Source organism: Lonchura striata, chromosome 16, assembly GCF_046129695.1.
Source record: "Lonchura striata isolate bLonStr1 chromosome 16, bLonStr1.mat, whole genome shotgun sequence".
NCBI classification, from domain to species: domain Eukaryota; kingdom Metazoa; phylum Chordata; class Aves; order Passeriformes; family Estrildidae; genus Lonchura; species Lonchura striata.
The window spans coordinates 4,035,072-4,044,848 of record NC_134618.1 but is presented as its reverse complement, the minus strand read 5'-3'; the positions used below and the strand labels follow the sequence as shown (position 1 = coordinate 4,044,848).

At 55.0% G+C, this 9,777-nt stretch overlaps 1 protein-coding gene across 1 annotated transcript; it reads right to left on the bottom strand.

Annotated features, from left to right (window-relative positions):
* Window positions 1–300: 300 nt before the first annotated feature.
* Window positions 301–9,312, bottom strand: HMOX2 (heme oxygenase 2). Its single transcript, XM_021540809.3, has 6 exons — window positions 9,172–9,312; window positions 4,759–4,861; window positions 2,997–3,114; window positions 2,221–2,712; window positions 1,150–1,270; window positions 301–1,069 (listed from the first exon to the last, which is right to left on the bottom strand). The coding sequence occupies exons 2-6, from the start codon at window positions 4,836–4,838 to the stop codon at window positions 945–947; spliced, it is 936 nt and encodes a 311-aa protein (XP_021396484.2). The 5' UTR covers window positions 4,839–4,861; window positions 9,172–9,312; the 3' UTR covers window positions 301–944.
* Between the last annotated feature and the right edge of the window lie 465 nt (window positions 9,313–9,777).

Below are 9,777 nucleotides of genomic sequence, written 5' to 3'. Positions count from 1 at the left end.
CAGTAGTACAAGGCATGGTAGGAAGAGCAGCAGCTTCACTACTCTACCAGGAACCTCCTCAACATGGAAAAGCACCAAGCCCTGACAGCACCTGGTTGTGTCCTCTGAGCAGGGCAATGGAAACCACATGGAAATCCCAAGGGAAATAGCAGGGACAGTGGGGTGCTAGGGCAGGAGTTTATCAGGGACTGCATGAGTCAGAGACAAGAGTCAGCGTGGGAAGGCACTCCCCTTTCTCCCCCTTAACTCCCTCCCCAGCCTCCCCATTCTCACAATGAGGTGCTTTTGGCTTCCCCCAGCTACAACATTGCAACTTTTTATTCCAGTCAAGGCTTGTGGAAAAGTAACCGACAACCAACCCTCAACCCCGAAGTTGCACAATACACATTTGTCACCTCCCTACCCCACCATGGTCCTGCCCCCATCCCCAGGGAGCTCTCTCCAACAGGAGTCAGACTTGGTTCCTAGGACATTGCACCAAACAGGACACTCCTTTGAGCTAACAGCCCCATGGCACAGCCTCAGCTTCTCAGGGCAGGAAAGCAACTGCTCGTTGTTTGAAAGGCTGATGACACATTCTGCAGATGCAACCCAGGGCAGGAAACCCCCTCCAAACACTGCTTCAGGGATGGAGACGAAAAGCCAAGCATGTGAAGCCTTTGCCAGGACAGGACAGGACATCTGTAGCCTTAAATGCTGCCCCAGCCTGGGCAGAGCAGTGCTGCAGTGGAGTCCTCACCCCCTGGCACTGACCAGTCCCATGCACTAGTCAGCTACAGACGTTGTGTTACAGCAGAGTGCAAGGAGGCTTGGACAGTCCCACAGGATTCCTGTTTATTTCCTTACTCCACTCTGCAGCCAACTCACCACCAGCAAGGGAAGGGTCGGAAAGCAGGCAGGGCACATCTCTCCCCTTGTCCCCAAGCAGAGCCTCACCGTGCCTGTCACAGGATGTACCAGGCTGCAGCTCCTGCTGCCACGGCCATGCAGGCTGCCAGCACCAGCTGCACCAGGGGCTGCCTGGCCAGGCCCACGGCAGCGTGGAAGGGGCAGCCGGGGCCTGCCATGCCTGCAGGACACAGAAAGCACTGTTAGCACTGCCAGTCCTGTGCCACATGCCCGTGGCAGCCCCTCAGTGCCACCACCTACCCACTTTGTCTGCATAGTAAGGGCATTTGCGGACGTCTCCTTTTCCGTCGTGGACTGGAAATCCTCCGTCTTGGGCTTCTTCTGCCAGCGACCTGCCGATCTTGTCCAGCTCATCAAACACCTGCAAGTGGTCACAGTGAGCACATGAAGCAGGCAGAGCCAGGCAGCTCTCAGCCAGACCCCTGCAATCACCTGGGGAACAGGCAAGCACCACTCCTGCTTCCCTGTCCCCAAACACCTTTCGGGGCATCCACTGCAGGGAAGGGGTGGCACCTGGCACATGTTGCAGCTCCAGGAAGGCACAGCCCATCCCAAGAGCATTCAGTCAGAGCCAAGAGCAAGGCAGCACCACCCTGCTGCTCACTTCCCAGCCTGCTGTGGGTGGGAGTGTGGGGCAACATGCTCTCCCCTCCCTGCTGCAGACCCTCGGAGGATCCCAGCTCCTGCAGTGGTCAGGCAGCCCCTCCCGCTGCCATGGGATTCCATAAGGATCCTGCCAAAGGAGCCAACCACAAAGGACCTCAACATGTTTCTGGCCAGTTTAAATCACACTGACCTGCTACAAGCACAAGATTAAAACTTCCATCCAGTAGCTAAATCTGTGTTCATCCCCTGGGGCAAACAGCAGCTCAGTCAGGTTTGATGAGAGGCAAATGCTACGGGAGGAACAGGAGGCTCCAGACAATTTTGACCATAGGGCAACAAGTCAGACCTGAGACGGGAGATGAATTGTCACCAGGGTGGTGCAGCACACTCAAACTGTTTGAAGCTGTCTTGGCACAAGAGCTCTCTCCCCTCACTCTCACAGCCACACAGCCTGTGGGAATCTTCAAGTCATATTCATTTTGCCTTAATCAAAGCACTTGGCTGGAGTGTTGGAGCATGGGAGGAATTCCAGCCTGAAGCTAGTAAAAGAGCTAGTTCAACTGGAATCCAAACCCCTCAAGGAGGGACCTGTGGTGGTCTCAGCCCCAGACCACTGGCTGGCTGAGTGATGTGACTGAATTAACCTGGGCCACACCTAAAAGCGGCAGCACCTACCCACAGGAGATCAAGGGATTTGTTTAGTACCTGCATGTTAAATCTGAAGGCTTTGTTGGCCTCTTCCACAATCCTTTCCTTGGTGTTCTTGTCCAAGTCCAAAGCATTCATTCGTGCTCTGTAAAGCTGCTTGAACTTCTGTGCGTTGGAAATGTTGTCAAACGTGTAGAATTGGATCCCCTCCTCAGTACTGGGCAACTTCAGGGCTCTCTGGGCTACCTTCTTCAGCACCTGGCCACCCGAGAGGTCCCCCATGTAGCGAGTGTAAGCATGAGCCACCAGCAGCTCTGGCTCGTGTTGTCCCACATGATGGATTCTGTCCACATATTGCTGAGTTGCCTCTGAACACTGGATCTTCCCTTTCCAGTCTTCCCCATAGAAATATTTGAGGTCTTTGGCCAAAGCTTCTCTCCGGTGGAGCTCTACGGGGAAATACAGAGGAGCAAAGACTGGGTTGTCCTTGTTGCGATCCATCTCCTCTTCCAGAGCAGAGTAGGTGAAGTAAAGGGCCACGGTGGCCAGCTATGGACAGAGCACAGCTCATGTGAGAAGCTACTCACTAGATGGGCATAACTCATCCTCGTGACTACTCCTGCCTACGTGGAATTGGGGTAAACGAGAGCAAACCCCCAGGCCTAGCACAAACCCAGCCTGGAGAGCCTGTACAAAGCAGGCACTGCTTGATGAAGGAGCAAAGGCGCTGCTCTACCCACCACCATAGCACTCCCAAGGCTGTGGGGCTCTGCCTTGGAGTCTGCATCAGTCACTGGGTGCATCAAAGAGATGAGGAGCAGAGCAACACCCACCTTGAAGAGCTCCTTCTTGATGCGGCCCTTGAGGAAGTCCTTGACAAACTGAGTGTTCTCTGCACGGTCGTGCGATTCCTTCGTCCCCTCCTTCAGCAGCTCTGAAAGGTCCATGGGGCTGTGGGCAGACAGGAGAGCTCCTTTCACCCCTGCCTCTCACAGCAATGAGTTTATCCCTTCTGTGTTTGGAGGGATCCCCCACCATCTACCATCCCAGTTTAGACCCTCAGGCCACCCCGTGGGTTGAGCTGGCACCTGCTGGAGGAGGCAGCAGGGTGGCAGCAGCCCATGGGCAGCCAGACTTGCCACTCCAGCAGGACTGGGGCTTACCAGGGGCTCTGGCCAAGGATGCTGAGGCAACTGCCAAGGACCCACTGATCCCTGCACACCCTGACTTTTGCTTCTCATCCACGTGAGCCCAACAACACTACACAAAGAAGCCTTGAGTATATGGGGAGGGTAAAGGGCATGGGGGCCTTGGTGGTATCTTCTGCCAGAGAAGAAAAAAGGCTCAGGTTTCCCAACTTGGATATCAACTGTCGGTGAACAGATGAGATCTGAATAGCAAAACAGGGCAAGAACATCCTTAAAAAGTTTATTTCTGCTACATTACACTGGTTTTTCAAGTTTCCATAAGGTGTCTTGTTCTAAAAAAAGACCCAAAACATTAACATCTATGATTTTAGAGTACAGGCACTGCACCTACCTGGACACAGAATGAACTGGGTTAGAAAAGGCCTTTGAGATCACCAAGTCCAACCTATGACCTAACACCTCCTCATCAACCAAACCATTGCACTGAGTGCCACATCCAGGCTGTTCTCAAACACATCCAGGGACAGTGACCCCACCACCTCCTGGGCAGACAATTCCAGTGCCCAGTCACTCTTTCAGTGAGGAACTTTCTGTCATCTAATCTAAACTTCCCCTGGTGCAGCTTAAGGCTGTGTCCTCTCATCCATTCTGTCAGTGGTTGCCTGGGAGAAGAGACTGACCCCCACCTGGCTGAGCCACCTTTCAGGTACAGAATCAGGACACTGGTACAGTATCAACACACACTCACTCAAATCATGCTAAAATGCACCTGACAGTTTTTATCACTAGTTTGCTACAGCTACCACACTGGTGTTAGCTCTAAGAGAGACTTTGAACACTCCAGACCCACTGAGTGTGCCAGCAAAGCCAGCAAACATTGACTTCTCGTGAAGCTGAGCCTATCAAGCCAAACAAGTTGACCAGCCTGTCTAGGTCTTCTAGGAAGCACCCCAGTCACACTTCCTGTTTTCCAAGTCTGAAGCTGTAGCTTTTAGAACATGTATGTTAATTTGTTTTTTAAAGTAACCTCCTAGAAAATGTCCTTGCCTAGACTGGGTATTCTGTAAAGGCAAGAGCTCACCAGAGCAGAGTTCACTTCTAGAGTCAGTTTTCAAAACAAGAAGCCTGCCCAGAAAGCCATGGAAAACTGGCTCCCCTTGGTCAGGAAGACACAAACACAGCTGCCAAATAGTCAAAGTGTTTCTGAAATGTGACTTTCATAGTAGAGACTAAAAAAACAACTGTTGTCACCCCTGCCAGATCATTCTTTCCCATCCCTTCCACCCTTACAGTACAGTTTGACTAAAGATTTCACAGCACATGTATTTGATTGATCACTTATTGGGGTCCCTCACTTCTTTCAGATGAGAAGAATCACTCCTTTACCTAGAACATCTCTTGCCTTGCCCAAGGCTGTGTCAGTGCCATTGTGTAGGACAGAACTCACCTGACAGCACCATCTTCTATTTCCTCATAGTGCAAAATGTCTTCCTCTCCCCCCTCCGGGCTCTCCAGGGCTGATGGCATTGTGGTGACTGCTGGGGATCAGTCTGAAAAGCAAAATCAGAGGGGGGTTTTCAGGGGAAGCTGCCTTAGCAAAGGGATGGGTGTGAAATGCTGAACAGTCCAACCAGGAGTTCTCTGAGCAGCCCCACTAGGCAGGGCAGTGAGGAGCAGCCTCTGGCTGTTTCCACCTCACACCAGGCACTTCCAAGGATGCAGATTTGCCTGTTCAGTTCAGCCACTTCAGGTGAACCTCAACACTGACACCCAGTTAAAAACACTTAACACAGCAGCCTGCATTCTGTTCCCCCCTTCAGGATGGCTCCTGGCTGCAGATGAGACCTCCATGCTGGGAATCTGCACTGGACTTGTGAGCAGGCTGCTTTCCCCTGGTGCTACCAAATATTTTCCCCAATGTCACACTCTGAGCAGAGTTACTGGAAGACCCTCTCCTTCACTCAAGAAGAAGAAGAAGCAACATTTCCACACCAGTACAAAGCTTCCCTGGAAGTAAGCAATAGTGAATTAGGCCAACTGAGCTCTGAGGTCAGGCAGCTCACAGGAGAAACAAGAACATTCCCTGTGACAGAATAGGGCAAGATGAACTTCCAAAGCAGGGGCAGATTTCACTGCTCTGCCTTTCCTGGGCCACTCTCCCAGCAGAGTGAGCTGCAGACAGCTCCTGCTCCCACTCACACCCTCCTCTCCTGCCCGCCCGAATTTACTTCAAATCCCATAAGTAATTGGGTTTCCCCTCATTTGCAAAAGGAAATAAAATCTCCTTGGATGTAACAGGACACACAAGCCTTACCCAGGAGCAGGAACAAGACACACCTGGATTACATTGGCTGGGCACAGAAATTCAAGCACCTCATTTATAAAATGGACCAGTAATCAGCTTTGTGCAGAGCAACACACCACCACCTTTCAGGCAGCCTTGGGAGAGGAGCAAGGAGCCAAGCTGATGCTGGCTCACTCACAAGCCACTCACCAAGGGAACAATCCTGGTGCTTCCCACTGCAGTTCAGCCCTCCTTGTTGGGCTGCATCCATGGACTCACTGCTCAGCCCACGACTGGGGACTGGGAGAGCCAACAAGCAGCTGCCTGGAGCTGGTCAGCACAGGGCCAGCATTGGCACAGCAGCTCACACAAGCACACCAGTTAGAAATTAATTGCTCTCCAGTTCCTCACCCCAGAGTTTCTAAGCCCTGCTTCACAGCCACCCTCAGTGCTCTCCAACAAGGATCCAGGGCTGAGCCCCATCCTCAGGTGCAGCACCTGGTCTGGGGGATCATCACCAGGTGAAGGTTTCCCCTGATCACAGAATCTTTATGTTTCCTGGGACAGAAGACTGACCAAGTGCATTGTTTTGTGATGCCAGGAGCTCAGGCTGGGACAGAAGTCATTCAGGGTTGTATGGGGTGGCAGCCCTACAATCTCACCCCCTCCCCTGACCTGGCACCGAGCAGCCTCCCCACCCCAGGATAAAGGGCAGGCCAGAAACCAGCTTTGGGTGCTGTGCTGTGCTGTCTGTGTGATCACTCACCAGGCAGCTCAACTCAGGGACCCATCTTCACTCCTCACACAGCTTCGGAGTGGGGAAATGCCCACTGTGGGCAAGGGAACCAAAGCACAAAGGCAGATGAGCCAGCTGAGCTCAGCCAGGAGCCTGTCGTGGGCACAGGAGGAACAGCACACTCGCCACCTGCCAATGTCACCAGGTATGTGACACCCTGCCTGCTCTGCTCATGGCAACCCAGGACCTTCTCAGGGCATGGAGATCCCAAAATGAAACTAGACAAACTAGTTCCAATTTATCTTATATTCCCAGAAAGCCAGAGCCCTGGAGGTGAGGTGTGCTGTCTCCACATGCCTGAAACAGCCACCTGTACAAAGCAGCAGGTGAGAGCAGAGCTGCAGAGCACTTGAGCCACACTCATCCCTTGGGAGAGGCCTGAAGGCTGACATCAAATCCAGCCCAAGGGAACGCACCAGGTCAGATCTCAAAATCAGTGGTTAACAGCAGGTTCCCCATGGCCAAAGATGGCCCTGAGCTCATCACACTGCTCACTCACCAGAGCCTCCACTCCCGCAGCCTGAGCACGCTCGTGTTCACACAGGAACCTAGAGGGGGTGTCAGAAGCCTCCACCCAACCCTGTTACTGGTGTTATGGAAGCACAGCTAATGAGAATGGTGAATGACTGTCCCAGGAGCACAGTCTGCTGCTGGGAGCAGGGGTTACCATGCAAAAAGTCACTGAAGGCCCTGGGTGCATTCTCAGACTTGTGTTTCCCCTGGCATGTTTTACAGGGCTCAGCCTACGTTCTTCTCTGTGGCACTGATAACACCAGTCCCTGTAGCCCCAGGTGAGGGCAGAACTCATGCAGGAAAATGTGGAAGCTGGAATTTTTCCCAATATAGTCTCTAGCACAGACACATCCCCAACAAGACAAGCCAGCACAAAGCCTGTCCTTCCCTGTGCTGGGTTACTGCACAACTGGGAGGAAATGCAGGCAGAGCCACTGTGTCTCATACCACCACACAATGTTGCTTTTACTCAAAAACTGGCAACTGCAAGCCCCAGTTTGTGGTCACAGCCTTGGTTTCTCTGCTCCTCTGAAAAGGGGGCACGTCCCACACGCCAAGGAGGAGGCTCAGGCAGTGCCACCTCCTCTGCAGAGGCTGGAACACCACCTCATTTGCTGCAGGGAGCTCTGCTCACCCAGGACCTGGCTGATGTTCAGGGTACCTCCCAGTGCCCAGACAGAGCCTGCCTGGGAGCAATCCAACAGCTACCACTTGGGATAGCAGGGCTGGAAAGTGGGGAGGAGGTGTGCTACAGGACACCTCATCATTCCAAACATTTCTTTCCCAATGACAGTGTTCTAATCCCCTAAGAAAACAACTCCACCTCATCCTGATGCGTGCAGTTTGTCCCTACACACATCTCCTCACCAAGCTGCACACCCCAGATGCACAGCTGTTCTTCTCAGGGTAGGAAAACATTTAATCCAAATAATCCCAAGCCTCTTGAAGGAAGAAGACACTGCTGCTGCAGGGAAGGAGGAGTGGAAGCCCTAGATTTGCTTGGGTACTCTGGGAGAAGTCTGGTAACCCACAGGCAGTACAGAGTTCATATCTGCTGTTTAATTTGCATGCAACTGCAAGGCATTTCCCCACACACAGAGCTCAGAGTGTGGTTGGACCTACCATCACTGCAGTGGGAACAAACCTCAGAACCTCAGGCCTAAAGGCTTGAAGAATCATCCCAGACGTTACCTGGCAATCCCAGCAGGAGAGATTCTCATCTCCATCTCCTTCTGGGGAAGCATTTGGCATGGCTAATGCTAGAAATGGAGCCTCATAGACTAAATTGCCATATTACTCAATCCCAAGTAAGTTAAAGATTTCACCTGAACATAGCCTAAATTTAGGCAGTAATTCAAGTCCCAGACACTTCTAATATGTCAACACAAATACTACACCTGTCTTCTGGAGCTGCAGCCCAGCACCTCAACAAACCAACCAAAGGAAACTGCTGGTGACCTCAAAGACCTTGTCGAAGTCTGCACTGTGGTGGTGGCACTTGTGCCAGGCAGCCCATCAAGAACCTATTTTCTCACCCTGGCTATAGGAACAGACAAGGGGTAAGTCAGGTCTGGATGTGGGCTGAGAAAGAAAACATTGTGACAGACATTCACGATTATAGCATACAGCCTTTGTTCAGCAGAGAGCCAGTGCTTGCCCTGGCGGTCATGTCGGCTGTGCCTGGGACGGGCCAAGCCGGGCCAGTGACAGGCACTTGGGGCTGCAATGTGCAATGCAGAGCTGCGTGTAGGTGCTGAGGCACGAACAGGACGACGGCCAATAATGGAAAAGGAGGAATAGCAAGAGGCGTTCGTTCTCCAAGGGCCTCCTGAGCCATGCAGGACTAAGGAAATCCAAGCGGCCCCCGGCAGCACACAGCGCAGGGCTCCGGTCCCGGCAGCCCCAGGCGTCGCTCTCGAGCAGCCGTGCCAAGTCACTGCGGGCTCCGAGCACCAGCGCCGGCCGGCGCTCGCTCGTGGGGACCCACGGCAGGAGCAGGGCGGGCTGAGAACGGCCGGCCCGGCGGGCGGGCAGCGCCCGGCCCCGCGCGGCACTCGGCTCGCGGCCGGGGGCTGCGGGCCCGAGCGGCGCGGCCCGCACAGCCCCGGGCCCCGGCGGGCAGCGGCGCGGAAACCGGCTCCGAGGCGGTCCGGGAGGGCTTCCGGCGCAGCCGCCGCCGGGAGCGGGCGGAGCCGCGCGGCGCGAGCCCCGAGGGAGGGGAGGCCCGCGGGCCCGGCCGCTGCCATGGGGACGCGCCGCGCACTCACCGCTGCTGCCGCCGCCCTCGGCCCCGGCGAGAGACAAAAGCCCGGCCCGGCGCGGCCGCGCGGCTTTATGGCCGAGGGGGCTCCGAGCGGCCAATCGGGAGCCGCGCACGGCGCGCGCCGGCGATTGGCGACGGCGGCCGAGGCGCCGCGCGAGGATCGGCCCCGCTCCGGAGGCGGTTGGGGCGCGAGGCCGCGCACGCGCAGAAACCGCCGGTGGGTGGGGAGTCACGTGCCGACCTGACCCCGCCCCCCACGCTCACCTGGCCAGCCCCGCCCAAGGTGGGCGGCCGGAGCGCGAACCCGCGCATGCGCAAGCGACGCCGCGCCCTGGCAACCGGAACCGGCGGCCGAGGAGGGAAGATGGCGGCTGCAGCCGCGGCACCCAGCGCAGCTGCCGCCTGCAGGGCCGCGGGGACACACGGACAGACAGCGAGGGGGCCGAGGGCACCAGGCCTTAGACTTCTTTGGGCTGCGGCTCCAGTCCGTGAGCTGAAGGAGGGAGCTCAGCGCCTCTGAACACAGATCAGGAGCTTTTGTTGACTTTTTTGTTGCAGGCTGTGAGATGGTCCGTGTGCTTCACTTTAGTAATTGTCCACATGTGGGCAG